The sequence below is a fragment of the Rhinoraja longicauda genome, chromosome 11 (genome assembly GCF_053455715.1).
Source record: "Rhinoraja longicauda isolate Sanriku21f chromosome 11, sRhiLon1.1, whole genome shotgun sequence".
In the NCBI taxonomy this organism is placed as follows: domain Eukaryota; kingdom Metazoa; phylum Chordata; class Chondrichthyes; order Rajiformes; family Arhynchobatidae; genus Rhinoraja; species Rhinoraja longicauda.
In genome coordinates, this window is record NC_135963.1 from 2,015,671 (window position 1) to 2,030,484 (window position 14,814).

The 14,814-nt window shown below is 47.2% G+C and overlaps 1 protein-coding gene across 3 annotated transcripts in view; it reads right to left on the reverse strand.

The window, feature by feature from the left end:
* Positions 1-1,826: 1,826 nt before the first annotated feature.
* The window catches only part of LOC144598009 (di-N-acetylchitobiase-like), a 153,297-nt gene continuing 140,309 nt past the window's right edge, over positions 1,827-14,814 (reverse strand). For 2 of the 3 annotated variants that reach the window (XM_078407879.1, XM_078407876.1), the window contains 2 exons: positions 11,164-11,325; positions 1,827-2,295 (listed from right to left, as the gene is read on the reverse strand). In XM_078407879.1, the coding sequence (XP_078264005.1) occupies positions 2,110-2,295; positions 11,164-11,325 (348 nt within the window). In that variant the 3' untranslated portion in view covers positions 1,827-2,109. The remainder of the gene's footprint in view (positions 2,296-11,163; positions 11,326-14,814) is intronic. The other variant, XM_078407877.1, reaches the window with a different exon arrangement.

The following is a 14,814-nucleotide window of genomic DNA, read 5'->3' on the forward strand; positions in this document are numbered from 1 at the left end:
TGCAGCCCTTGTTAAATAAAGACACGTAATTTTTCATTCATAAATCTCAGCCAGTCCACCTGCAATTACTTCTCAAACTTTTCAGTGACGTCGTATATATCTGGTCAGGCCTGGGAGATTTGTCTACCTTCACATGTGTTAGGACCTTCAGCACCTCCTTGACCATAAGACTGACTGCCCTAAAGTTCCCCAGTCCTCACATCTTTGTCCATGCTAAAAACAGAGAAGAGAAACTCATTAACAACTTTGCCTATTTCCTGTGGCTTCACACAGTTGACCGCTTTGATTCCTGATCATTTATTGAATTATTGATTAGTGCATGGTTATTTATTTTGTTAATGGGTCTGTTAAGATGTAGCAAATAAGAATATGCAATTGGATCCTGAATTTCCTGACGGAGTGCCCTCAGGCAGTGAGAATGGGCCTCCACCTGTGTGCCACTCCCACTCTGAGTACTGGCACACCACAGGGTTGTGTATTGAGCCCCATCCTCTACTCCCTCTTCACATACGACTGTGTTCCTGCATTCGCCACCGACACCATCGTCAAATTTGCAGATGACACAACGGTGATCGGGCTGATCTCCAACGGCGATGAATCAGCCAACAGAGCGGAGGTGAAGAACCTGGTGAGCTGGTGCTCAGAGAACAACCTGTCCCTAAACACAACGAAGACCAAGGAACTAATTATCAACTTTAGAAGGTCACAGAATGCGGAATATACTCCAGTCTTCATCAACGGGGACAGTGTGGTGAGAGTGTCCAGCTTCAGGTTTCTGGGCACATATTTCAGAGGACCTCACATGGTTCACTAACACTGCTGCGCTAGTCAAGAAAGCACAGCAAAGGCTGTTTTTCCTGAGAACGCTGAAAAAGGCTGGTCTGCCCCAACAGTTACTGATGATCTTCTACCACTGCACCACAGAGCATACTGACATACGGCATCTACGTGTGGTATCTCAGCTGCACGCATAGCAGAGCTCTTCAGCGGGTCGTCTGCAGAGCGCCGAGTATCATTGGGATATAGCTACCAGCCCTGGAGGACATCTACAACACACACTGCCTCAGGAAAGCCACTAGCATCTACAAGGACGCCACACACCCATGACACCGTCCGTTTGAACTACTTCCATCTGGCAGACGTTACAAGGCCTTTTATGCCCGCAACTCCAGACTAAGAAACAGCTTCATTCCTAGAGCTATAGCTGCTCTGAATCGGACCTGCTGAGAGCCCCCCATGATCTGTCTCTGCGCCCATGGTCATCTGGCACAACTGACCCTGCATGAACCTTTTTGCACTTTACCTTGTTTACTTTTTTATCCCCTTTTGTTGTTTTTATTTTCGCCGTGTTTGATTTATTTTATAGCATCGATATGGAAGTGGCATTTTTAATCTCGTTGTACTTGTACAATGACAATAAAGATATTGTATTGTAGTATTGTATTGTACCTGTCCAAAAGACAATTAAACATTCTTGACTGTTGATTGTTGAAGAACACCACGGTTCCTCCAAGCATCAACTGTGCCCAATCTCTCACCATTTAAAACAATGCTCCACATTTCTGTTTTTTTGTATTCATGTGTTTATCCCTGCAAGTTTCCACGTTGTACTCCATCTGCCATGTGTTGCCTCATCAACGAGCTGCTCTATAGCCCCTTGGAACATCGTTGCATCCTCTTCACAAGATCAAAATGAAAACTGTCTACATTGGACTAGCAATCCAGGGAAGAACATAATAAGCAAAATGTTTTCATATTTTGACAATTATTGCAACTATAAACATCTTTAATCAATTCAAATTGTACACCACTAATACAAATCCATCCATTAATATGATTTTCAATGAAAGGAAACATGATTGTTAGATCAAGCAAATTATTTTGACATTGAGACACAAAGAACCGCAGATGTCGGTTTACCAAAAATACACAAAAGTATTGGACTCTTAACTGTTGAAATAGTTGACTGTGCTGGAGTTGGGTTACTCCAGCACCTTTTGTCTGGTTTTAACATTTATCTTGGTTTATTTAGTTTCTATTGTCAGAAGCTAATCACTTGCAACACCAAGTGATCGGGTTATGCGGAGATTCAATGAGTGAAGCATTTCCTCAAGGTGGGCAGAGAGCATTCCACATTTCCATAGTTTGCAACGTGGTTCTGGCCATGCCATTGTAGGCCACGTAGCTTGCAGCCCACATACCAATTCCACCAAGTTTAAGTCTCTTCAGTAAAGTTGCCTTCATTGAAATGCTTTCTGGATCATCATACCAGACCTCGTGGTACGTTTTGTTGACCTGTTGTAAAACCAGACAGTTACTCAGAGAAGCAGTTATACAGATATGTAGAAACAAGGAACTGTAGATGCAGGTTTACATAAAAAGACACAACATAATGAAGTAACTCAGCGGGTCAGGCAGCATCTCTGGAGAACATGGAAAGGTGATGTTTCAGGTTGTGACACTTCCTCACTTCTAGCATCTGCGGAAGTAATGGACACACAGAGGAGATAGTCATACAGCATGGCCACTGGCCCCTTCGGCCCAACTTGCCCACACTGACCAATACATCCCATCAACACTAGTAGGGCAAGGGACTCTGTGCGTCTACCTGATCTATTTTGTACACTTCTATAAGATCACCCCTCATCCTCCTGGGCTCCAAGTAATAGAGTCCCAGCCTGCTCGACAACAACGTTCCTATTATATGATGCCCACATCCGAAAACAATACTCTAAACGTAGTCTCACCGACGTCTTATACAACTCAACATGACCTCGTAACTTCTATACTCAATACTCTGACTGATGAGGACCAATGTGCCAAAAGCGTTTTTGACCACCTTATCTACTTGCGACTCGACCTTCAAGGAACCATGCACCTGCACTCCTAGATCCCCCTGCTCTTCAACACACTCCCCAGAGCACTACCATTCACTGTGTAGGTCCTGCCCTTGTTAGACGTCCCAAAATGCGACAACTCACATTTGGGCAATCCTCAGCCCACCTGGCCAATCAATTAAGAACCTGCTGCATATGCACTATCTGCAAAACCACCCACCTTTGTATCATCAGCAAGCTTGCTAATCTTGCCCTGTATGTTCTCATACAAATCATTGATGTTGATGACAAACACCTTATCTACCTGCAATGCCACTTTCAACAAAGTATGTACCTGTACTCCTCGAACCCTTTGCTCTACAACACACTCCAGAACCCTACCATTCATTGTGTAGGTCCTGCCTATATTAGTGCTCCCAAAATGCAACACCTCACATTTCTTTGTGTTATACGCACTGGCCTGTAGTTCCCACCCTCTTGTCTTCCAGCACCTCGCCTATGTTTAATGAAGACTCATAAATCTCAGTCAGAGCTACTGCAGTTTCCTCTCTAGCTTCCCACTGTAAATTTGGATATATCTGATCAGGCCTAGGAGATTTGTCTATCGTCATATGCATCAGGACGTTCAGCACCTCTGCAACCATAATACTAACTGCACTCAAAACACTATCTGCCAGAGCTATCTCCTGTCCCCTTTTCCCCCCGATGTACAAGGACATTGCCAGGACTCAAAGGCCTGAGATATAAGAAAAGATTAATAAGGCTAGGGCATTTTTCCTTAGAGTTCAGGAGGCTAAAAGGTGATCTTATAGAGGTGTATATAATCATGAGGGGAATAGATAGTACGAGATGGGCGTGGACCCGTTGGGCCCAAATCTCTTCGGCAACCCTCCGTGCAAACCTCTCCTGCAGCCAGTAGCAGGAGAGCTCTCCTCACCCACCCCCCATCATTGGCCACCACTCCCATCACTCTTGCGGGTCCCACCCCCCTCTGAGCGGCCACCCTCCCACAACTGCGCACGCGCGAGGATGCGGCGGCCATCTTACGTAAGTATTAAAGTTTAAAAAGTGATCGGCGGCCACCTTACGTAAGTATTAAAGTTTAAAAAGTGATTTTTCAATCTGTCCAGCAGGTCCGGCAACCCTCCGTGCAAACCTCTTCAGTGGGCACTGCAACCCCCATTGGGTGCCAGCCTCTCCTGCGAGCCCGGCAACCTTCCTCCAACTGACAATCTGTGGTGCCGTTGGCGGCCGGTGAATGTCCCCCAGGGCCATGGTTGGGCAAGGGGGGATAGGAAAGGGGACAGGGGGCCACTCACCTCGGCCCCAGGCGAGCATCCTGTCGGCCAGAGTGAGCAATGGAGACTTTGGGGGAAAATCTCTTCTGCAGTGGGAGCTTGGCGGAGAACAGTGGCGACAGCCATGCTGTTTGACCTTCTGCCGCTGCGCTGCACGACGGGAGGAAGATCAGTCAGAGGGCATGCTGGGACTGGCGCCGGTCCTCTCGTCGGTGGGGGGGGGGGGGGTGGGTGGAGCGCATTTATTAAAGTTTCAGCTCGACGGCTCAGCAGCCCCCCCTCATTTGCCACCACTCTGGCGGGTGCCGTACCCTGTGGCCAACGTGCACCCCCCCCCCCCATTGGCAGCCACTCCCGACACTCGGGCGGGTCCCATTGTGACGTTGAATGCGGCTGATGGCCAAGAAAAAATGGAAAAGTGATTTTTTTAAACTTTAAAATGTCAATAACTTAAAAAATATAAGACGAATTTGAATGAAACTTCCTCCAGCCTACCACAGGACAATGATGAGTAAAATTGTCATGCTATCGTGTACTGTTTTGGCTGTATTTCCTGATCGACAGACACAAACAAAAGGCACAAACAAATTTACGAACGAACGGCCAAACAAACAAGATGAGAGTTTTATTAATATACTAGACGAGGAGAATTAAAGTGTCCAGCAACCGGGAGATCAGGTAGGTTCGGGTGGGCTAACTAGCTGTTTCGCGAAACGATCAGCCAGACTACGTTTGGTCTTGCCGATGTATAGCCACGTCTTGAACAACGGATACAGTAGATAATGTTGGAGGAGATGCAAGTAAACCACTGCCTAACCAGAAAGGACTGTCAGGATCCCTGGACAAAGTCGAGGGAGGTGGTACGGGGACAGGTGTTGCATCTCCTGCAGTTGCTGGGGAAGGTATCTGGGGAGGGGGTGGTTTGGGTGGGAAGGGGAGAGTTAACCAGAGAGTTGAGGAGGGAACGGTCTCTGCAGAAGAATGAATGAATGAATGAATGAACACAAACATACAGTAAACAATTAGTCTGTCATCAGCGGCCTTAACGACTACCGTCCGGTAGCACTCACACCGGTCATCACAAAGTGCTTCGAGAGACTGGTCCTGCAGCACATCAAAGCCAGCCTCCCACCCACCTTCGACCCATACCAGTTTGCCTACAGAGCAAATAGGTCTACAGGGGATGCCATCGACACTGCTCTTCACACTGCACTGACCCACCTTGAACACCAGGGGAGCTATGTGAGGATGCTCTTCCTCGACTTCAGCTCTGCCTTTAACACGGTCATCCCGAGCAGACTGGTCACCAAACTTTATGACCTTGGATTTTCCCAAACCATCTGCCAATGGATCAAGGACTTCCTGACCAACCGCCCCCAGACCGTCAAAATAGGCCCTCACCTCTCCTCCACCATTACACTGAGCACCGGCTCACCACAGGGCTGTGTGTTGAGCCCCATCCTTTACTCCCTCTACACTCACGACTGCGCCCCCACCCATCCCACCAACACCATCATCAAGTTCGCGGATGACACGACTGTGGTTGGACTCATCTCAGGAGGAGATGAGACAGCCTACAGGGATGAAATCCAAAGGCTGGCAGCATGGTGTTCAGTGAACAATCTTGTCCTGAACTCCTCCAAAACAAAGGAACTTATAATAGACTTCAGGAAAACCAGTGCAGAATACGACCCACTCTACATCAATGGGGTCTGTGTGGAAAGGGTACCCGCTTTCAGGTTCCTGGGTACGCACATCGCAGAGGATCTTACCTGGTCTACCAACACCATCACCACAGTGAAGAAGGCACAGCAGAGACTCCACTTCCTGAGGATCCTCAGGAAAACCAACCTGCAGGAGAAGCTCATGATGTCCTTCTATCGCTGCTCCATCGAGAGTGTGCTGGCATACTGTATAACCACATGGTATGCCAGCTGCTCAGAAAAGGACAGGAAGGCCCTTCAGAGGGTCATCACGACAGCCCAGGGCTGCTCACTGCCCTCCCTGGAGCACCTGTTCAGCCTACGCTGCCTCAGTAGAGCAGGCAAAATAATAAAAGATCCATCCCACCCCGGCCACCGTCTGTTTGTTCATCTGCCCTCTGGTCGACGTTTCAGGTCGATCAAATCCTGAACAAACAGACTTAAGAACAGTTTTTACCCCAGGGCCATACGAGAACTGAACACTACCTTCTGCACTAGGCAACACTGTTAAAACTTTTGTACTTAATATAATTGTATTTATTTGTTTTTGCATTTATTGCATATATGTTTTTACGCACCGTCAGGATTGGCTATTTTTTAATTTCATTGTACTCTTTGCAATGACAATAAATGAATATTATTATTATTATTATAATTAAGAATAAAGCATAAAACAATTAAAACATTAAGAATACCACATTACGGTTTGAGCATGTGAGTGAAATAAACCAGAGCAAAAACAGACTACAGTCTTTTGGTTGAGTAGACAATAGACAATAGACAATAGACAATAGGTGCAGGAGTAGGCCATTCAGCCCTTCGAGCCAGCACCGCCATTCAATGCGATCATGGCTGATCACTCTCAATCAGTACCCCGTTCCTGCCTTCTCCCCATACCCCCTCACTCCGCTATCCTTAAGAGCTCTATCCAGCTCTCTCTTGAAAGCATCCAACAAACTGGCCTCCACTGCCTTCTGAGGCAGAGAATTCCACACCTTCACCACTCTCTGACTGAAAAAGTTCTTCCTCATCTCCGTTCTAAATGGCCTACCCCTTATTCTTAAACTGCTGTGTTTCTATTTCTCTATTTCTCGAACCTGCAGTAGAACTCGTTCAGGTCGTTGATCAGCTGACGATTGTCCAAGGAGTGGGGGGGGGGGGGGTTCCTCTTTTAGCTGGTGATTTGTTGCAAGCCTTTCCAAACTGAAGGGTCATTAGCTGAGAACTTACTCTGCAGCTTCTCGGAGTACCTTTCCTTGGCAGCTTTGATTTCTCTTCTCAGCTTGTACTTGGCCTGCCTGTAGAGGTCTGCATCCCCACTCCTGTAGGCCTCATCTTTTGACTGGCGGAGCTGGCTGTGAGGCAAAGAGGTGGATGGGAAAATGTGGCTGGTAGTGGGATCCCGTTGGAGACGGCGAAAATTTCGGAGGATTATGTGTTGTATGTGATGGCTGATGGAGTGGAAGGTAAGGACTAGGGGGACTCTGTCTGTAGTGACTAAGGGGAAGGGGAGCAAGGGCGGAGCTGCAGGGTACCGAGGAGACACGAGTGAGGGCCTCATCTATGATGGGAGTGGGGAACCCCCGTTCCCTAAAGAATGAAGACATCTCAGATGTCCTGGAATGGAACATCATCATCGTCTATATCTCTTGTTTCCTTTATCCCTAACCAGTCTGAAGAAGGGTCTCGACCCGAAATGTCACCCATTCCTTCTCTCCAGAGATGCTGCCTGTCCCGCTGAGTTACTCCAACTTTTTGTGTCGATCCACAGCAGACTGTCCTCTCCCCCTTCCTGATCACCATCTACACCGCTGGCTTCATATACAACTCGGACTCCTGCCACCTGCAGACGTTTTCTGATGACTCTGCAATTGTGGGCTGCATCAGCGAGGGGAGGGAATGCAGAGGTGTAGTCAACAACTTTGTTGAGTGGTGTTGGCTGAATCACTTGCAGCTTGACACCGACAGAACTAAGGGGTTAAGCGCCTGTCCCACTTGGGCAATTTAAAGGCGACTGCCGGCGACTAGGCTGTCGCCGACAGTTCACCGGGGTGTCGCGGGCATGATCGTGAGGAGTCTTCCAAAAATCGTAGTAGATCTCGATGCGTCACTGAGAAATCAACCGGTTTGAAATTTCTCGACGACAGCTGGCTTGTCGCCAGGTATCGTAGCTTATTGCGGTCGCTGTTGTATGCTGTCCCCAGGTTTGATAGGTTCTCTTAGATGCATTTAGAAGCACATAATATTAATATCAGCGAAAATCAAGATGCCGGAGAAGCATTGACAGCGTGGGACTTTTTGCGATGTTTCAGAAGACGCTCTAATCGCGACCTGACTCGGCATTGTCCTGGGTATTGTCGTCGGGTAAAATAAAAGTTCGGCGATCTGCTACAACTTTGACAGTCGCCGGCAGTCGCCAAAAAGATCGCCTAAGTGGGACAGGCCCTTTAGCTGTTTGTAGGGCGAAAATGAGAAGCTAGTGCAACTTGGGTGGGGGAGGGATAGAGAGAGAGGGAATGCCAGGCTACCTGAAGTGAGAGAAATCAATATTCAGACCACTGGGCTGTAAGCTGCCCAAGTGAAATATGAAATGCTGTTGCTCCAATTTGCGTTTAGCCTCACTCTGACAATGGAGGAGACCTTGGACTGAAAGGGCTGTGAAGGAAAGGGAAGGAGAATTAAAGTGTCCAGCAACCGGGAGATCAGGTAGGTTCAGATAGGCTGAGTTAAGTGACCAGTTATTGCACAGCACATATGTAATATTGCACAATCATGAAATAAAATGATCGAGTGAAAAAGTCCAGGATGTGGTATGTGCAAAGATGGGGGTGGGAGGGGGGGGGGGGGGGAAAGGATCAGTCTATCCATGACAGAAGTGGGAGGAGTTGTACGGTTTAATAGCCACAGGGAAAAAGGATCTCCTGTGAAGTTCTGTGCTGCACCTTGGTGGGACCAGTCTTTTGCTGAAGGTGCTCCTCAGGTTGAACAGTGTGTCATGGAGAGGGTGAGATGTATTGCCCAAGATGCTCCACAATTTGAGGAGCATTCCCTTTTCCGAGACCACCTCTAGTGAATCGAACTCACTACCTCAAACCGTCAGAGACTCCTCCTCACTCACCACATTCAAAACATCACTGAAGTCTCACCTGTTCAGCACTGCCTTCAACCACTGACCGTCACCTCACCTTCTGTCTCCTTTTTCTGTTTGTTTACTTATTTATCTATTTATTCACTTCTCTATGTTCTAGTAATCCCTGTAAAGCGTCTTTGAGTGTTTGAAAAGCGCTATATAAATGTAATGCATTATTATTATTATTATTCCCAGGATGGAGCCGGCCTTCCTGATGAGCTTGTTGATTCTGTTGGAGTCCGCGGCCTCCGCCTTGCTATCCCAGCACATGACAGCATAGAAGATGGCGCTGGCCACCACCGATTGATAAAACATCTGCAACATCTTACTGAAAGAGTAGAGCCTCCGCAGAGAGTACAGACAGCTCTGTCCCTTCTTATACAGTTCCTGGACCAGTCCAGTTTACTGTCCAGGTATACTCCAAGGTACTTGTACTCCTGGATAACCTGCACATCCATGACCTGGATGGAGACAGGGGGCAGAGATGTTCCTCTCTTCCTAAATTCCACCACTCAAGGGCCTGTCCCACTTAAGCGATCTTTTTGGCGACTGCTGGCGACTGTCAAAGTCGCAGCAGATTGCCGAACTTTTCTTTTACCCGACGACGATGACCACGACAATGCCGAGTCTCGTCGAGATGACACCGTCTTCCGAAACATCGCGAAAATTCCCACGCTGTCAATGCTTCTCCGGCGTCCTGATTTTCGCTGAAATCACTGACAAGTCGGTAAGTACTTGAGAGTTTTGAACTATAACACCTTATATAGGTTACTTAAAAAACAAGCTTCACTGTAACAAAGAATAAACTGGATTTGCTTCCAGCTTACTAATAGCTGTATTAAAAAAATTTTTTTTTAAAGTGGTTGTGGATTTTTGTGAAAAGTGTGTGGGCATTCTTTGAAAATGTGAGGGAGATGCATATCTGGTTTCTGGGTTGCATATCTGGGTTTGGAGTTCACTTTAAATGTAATGGCTGAGGCCAAAAACGTAGCAAAAATTCCCACGCTTACCTGACCGTCAAACTGTCGCCTCCAATCTACCTGTCAAATGTCCTGACGGTAAATAAATTGGTTAAACACAAGCATTTTATGGTATTTTGAGATGACTTTACTTATTTTATTATTATGTGCGTCTAAATGTATCTTAAGAGAACCTATCAAACCTGAGGACAAGAAAATAACTGCAGATGCTGGTACAAATCGATTTATTCACAAAATGCTGGAGTAACTCAGCAGGTCAGGCAGCATCTCGGGAGAGAAGGAATGGGTGACGTTTCGGGTCGAGACCCTTCTTCAGACTGATGTCGGGGGTGGGACAAAGGAAGGATATAGGTGGAGACAGGAAGATAGAGGGAGATCTGGGAAGGAGGAGGGGAAGGGAGGGACAGAGGAGCTATCTGAAGTTGGAGAAGTCGACGTTCATACCACCGGGCCGCAAACTGCCCAGGCGAAATATGAGGTGCTGCTCCTCCAATTTCCGGCGGGCCTCACTATGGCATCTGAGGACAACATGCGACAGCGACCGCAATAAGCTACGATACCTGGCGACAAGGCAGTTGACGCCGAGAGATTTCAAACAGTTCGATTTCTCTGCGACGCGCCGAGATCCACTACGATCCACTACGATCTTTGGAAGACTCCTCACGATCGTGCCTGCGACACCCCGGCGAATGTTCGGCGACAGCCTAGTCGCCAGCAGTCGCCTTAAAATCGCCTAAGTGGGACAGGCCCTTATCAATGGCCTGTTCCCTTTATCATCGTTACATTTTGCATATCTTTCATTCATTGTTCTTTATCTCTCCACAACACCATCTATATCACTCGTTTCCCTTATCCCATACCAGTCAGAAAGGGTCTCGACCCGAAACATCACCTATTCCTTCTCTCCAGAGATGCTGCCTGTCCCGCTGATTTACTCCAACTTTTTGTGTCTATCTTCGATTTAAACCAGCATAGCAGTTCCTTCTTAAGCATAATGTGTTTAGAGGCCTGTTATGCTGCTGTCAGTAAAAATTTAATTGTTCCTTTGTCGGTACATATGACTATTAAACAATCTGGACTTACCATGGATATAAAATAAATGGGCTTGACTTGATTTGTAATTCTTGTCTTACTATATATTTGTGTACAATATAGGGCTTGATTTGCCTTACCGTGTGTAGACTATCGAGGCTTGACTCGTGACTCTTGACTCACCATGTACACAAAATAAGGGACTTTCCGCTCGTCATCCCAGAACCTGCCACTGAAGGACTTCGGAAGTAGCTCCATGATCTCCTTGTATTGGAGCTGAGATGCAACGTGTTCACTACAATGGATCCCATCGAAAGTCATATTTCTCACTGCACAATAGCCAGACTAAAAAATACAAAGATCAACAAGATATATTTGTGAATAAATGTATTCTAATGAGATGAAAATTTACAAAAGTTGTAAAATTTAACTAACGCCTTTTGGCTTCTCGTCTCTGGCCTTTGTCCATTCATCTGTGTATTAAAACCCCACTGACCTATATCCATCTATCACTCGCAAGGCTTTGTCCTGCCATGCTCTCTTCCAGTTTTCTCCCCAACCCCACCACAATCAGTCTGAAGAAAGGCCCTGACTCAAAACGTCACTTATCTATGTTCTCCAGAGATGCTTCCTGACTCATTGGTTACTTCAGTAATAATAATAATAATAATAATAATGCATTACATTTATATAGCGCTTTTCATATACTCAAAGATGCTTTACAGAGATTTAGAGAACATAGGGAAATGAATAAATAGATAAATAAGTAAATAAGTAAACGAACAGAGAAAGGAGACAGAAGGTGAGGTGACCTTCAGTGGTTGAAGGCAGTACTGAACAGGTGAGACTTCAGCGATGTTTTGAATGTGGTGAGTGTGGAGGAGTCTCTAACGGTTTGGGGTAGTGAGTTGCATAGGGTGGGAGCAGCGATGGAGAAAGCCCTGTCCCCCCAGGATCTGAGTTTGGTCCGGATGTGGGGGGATAGGAGATTGGCAGCAGCAGAGCGGAGGGTGTAGGTGGGAGTGTGCCTGTGGAGGAGGTACTTAGAGGAAATCCATGCGGTCACAGAGGGAATGTGCAAACTCCACACACAGAAAGCACTTGAGGTCAGGATCTGTCTGTCTGTCTGTCTGTCCGTCCGTCCGTCCGTCCTATATGGTTGAGTTCTTCATTAGGATGGAGAGTGACATAGTTAATTCAGAAACAACGGTTCTGAACTTAAAGAAAGGTAACTTTGAGGGTATGAGACGTGAATTGGCCAAGATCGACTGTCAAATGATTCTGAAAGGGTTGACGGTGGATATGCAATGGAAGGCATTTAAAGACCGCATGGATGAACTACAACAATTGTTCATCCCAGTTTGGCAAAAGAACAAACCAGGAAAGGTAGTGCATCCGTGGCTAACAAGGGAAATCAAGGATAGTATTAAAACAAAAGATGGAGCGTACAAATTAGCAAGAAAAAGCAGCCCACCAGAGGACTGGAAATTCAGAGTCCAGCAGAGGAGGACAAAGGGCTTAATTAGGAAAGGGAAAATAGATTATGAAAGAAAACTGGCAGGGAACATAAAAACTGACTGCAAAAGCTTTTATAGATATGCGAAGAGAAAAAGATTAGTTAAAACAAATGTAGGTCCCTTGCAGTCAGAAACAGATGAATTGATCATGGGGAACAAAGACATGGCAGACCAATTGAATAACTACTTTGGTTCTGTCCTCACTAAGGAAGACATAAATAATCTGCCGGAAATAGCAGGGGACCGGCTGTCAAATGAGATGGAGGAACTGATTGAAATCCAAGTTAGTCGGGAAGTGGTGTTAGGTAAATTAAATGGATTAAAGGTCGTAGCGCGACGGTTTTCGCACCGCCTTAATCGCCAATCTCGCGCTCGGTCGGCCGTGATATTTTCATTTAATTTGGTCGCATATTTTTTAAGTTACAGAGGTTTTAAAGCGCTGCCCCCCCCTTATTTATTGAAGGTTTTCAGGGGGGCGCTGTGACGTCACAATGCCCCTGTGAGATGAGCTCGAGCTGACCCCCCTTCCCCCCCCCGCGGTATTCAGCGTGTGACGTCACAATAGACAAGCAGCTGCTATTGGGTGTCTACTCTTTACAGAGGTTTAAAAAAAATTAAATTTATTTCTAACTTTTTTTTCAAGGTCTTCAGCGTGTGACGTCACAATGCTTATGTGAGTTGGTGCTACATTGTTGCGAAAAGCACACAGATCGCCGTGGGAAGCACTTAGTAACCGCGAATGTTTCGAAAAAAGAACTTATTGTTTTAAAGTAGTGTTTTTTATTGCAAGTCACTTAACATACACAGATCAGCATGGGGCCCCTATGCTCGTGGGCCACCGGGGCAAGTGTTGCGAAAAAAGCACTTAGAGTGTGTCTGGGGGAGAGAGAATGGGGGGGTCTGAGAATGGGGACAGGGGAGGGGGACAACAGGGGTCGTTGCAGAGGGGGCTTGGTGGTGGGGGAAAGAAGGGTACTGGGAAAAGGGGAGGTCCCCCTTTCCCCCTTCAACCCCTTCCTCCCCCCTCCTTCCCACCTCCATCCCCACTCCCTCCCCCCCCTCCCTCCCCAACTCCCTCCCCCCTTCCTCCCCACCTTCCTCCTCCCTCCCTCACCCCTCCCCCCCTAACTCCCCCCCTCCCTCCTTCCCTCCATCCCTCCCTCCCCCCTCCCTCCCTCCACCCTTACATCCCTCTCCCCCTCCCCCCTCCTTCCACCCTCCCTCCCCCCTCCCGGTTACAATGGAAACCCTACGAGGATGGGCCCAACGGGGAAAGAGGGGTACTGGGAAAAGGGGAGGTCTCCCCCTCCCTCCCCCTCCCCCCCTACCCCCCTCCCTCCCCTCTTCCACCCCCAATTCCCCGCTCCCCTCCCTCCCCCTCCCCTCCTCCCTCCACACCTCCCTCCTCCCTCCCTCCCCCTTCGCTCCCTCCCCTCCTCCCGGTTACAATGGAAACCCTACGAGGATGGGCCCAACGGGCACACTTGGCCTAGTATCTATTATACCTTCTATCTTATTAAAAGTCAGATCTTGTGTATATCTATCTATCTATCTAATCTAGTCTAATCTTACTAAAACTCTGACTTGTATGTATATTTGTAACAGTGATTTCGGCTGATTTCTGCAAAACGGTGAGGCGTAGCGCCACAATCACACCGCTGGACGCTTGCCGAAAATGATATTTTTATTTAATTCGGTCGTATAGTTTTTAAGTTACAGAGGTTTAAAAGTTTTTTAAAAATCTCTCATTTTCCGGCTGATTTTCGGCAAAAACGGTGAACCGTAGCGCCACGATTTTTGCACCGCCTTAATCACGACGCTGAACGCTGGTGGAAAATGATGTTTTTATTTGATTCGGTCCTATATTTTTAAAGTTACAGAGGTTTTAGTAAAGAAAACAAAATCCAGCCGTTTTTTCCATGGCCTCCCCCCCTCCTTCCACCCTCCCTCCCCCCTCCCGGTCACAATGGAAACCCTACGAGGACGGGCCCAACGGGCCCACTTGGCCTAGTATACTACTAAAACTCAGATCTTATGAATATGAATGTATATTTTTTAAATTACAGAGGTTTTAAAGTTAATTTTTTTTTTAAAAAGCCTTTTATTGAAGGCCTTCAGCTTGTGACGTCACAATGCCCCTGTGAGATGAGCTCGCGCTGCCCCCCCCTCCAACTGATTTACTGAAGGTTTTCAGCGTGGCGCTGCTGTGCATCTGTGCGCACGCGCGGCCTCTCCTCACTCGCACCAACGACATGGACGCCGTTAGCGGAGCCGCCCGCCAGCAATCACCGGCTCACCTCTCCTCTCTCCCCTTGCT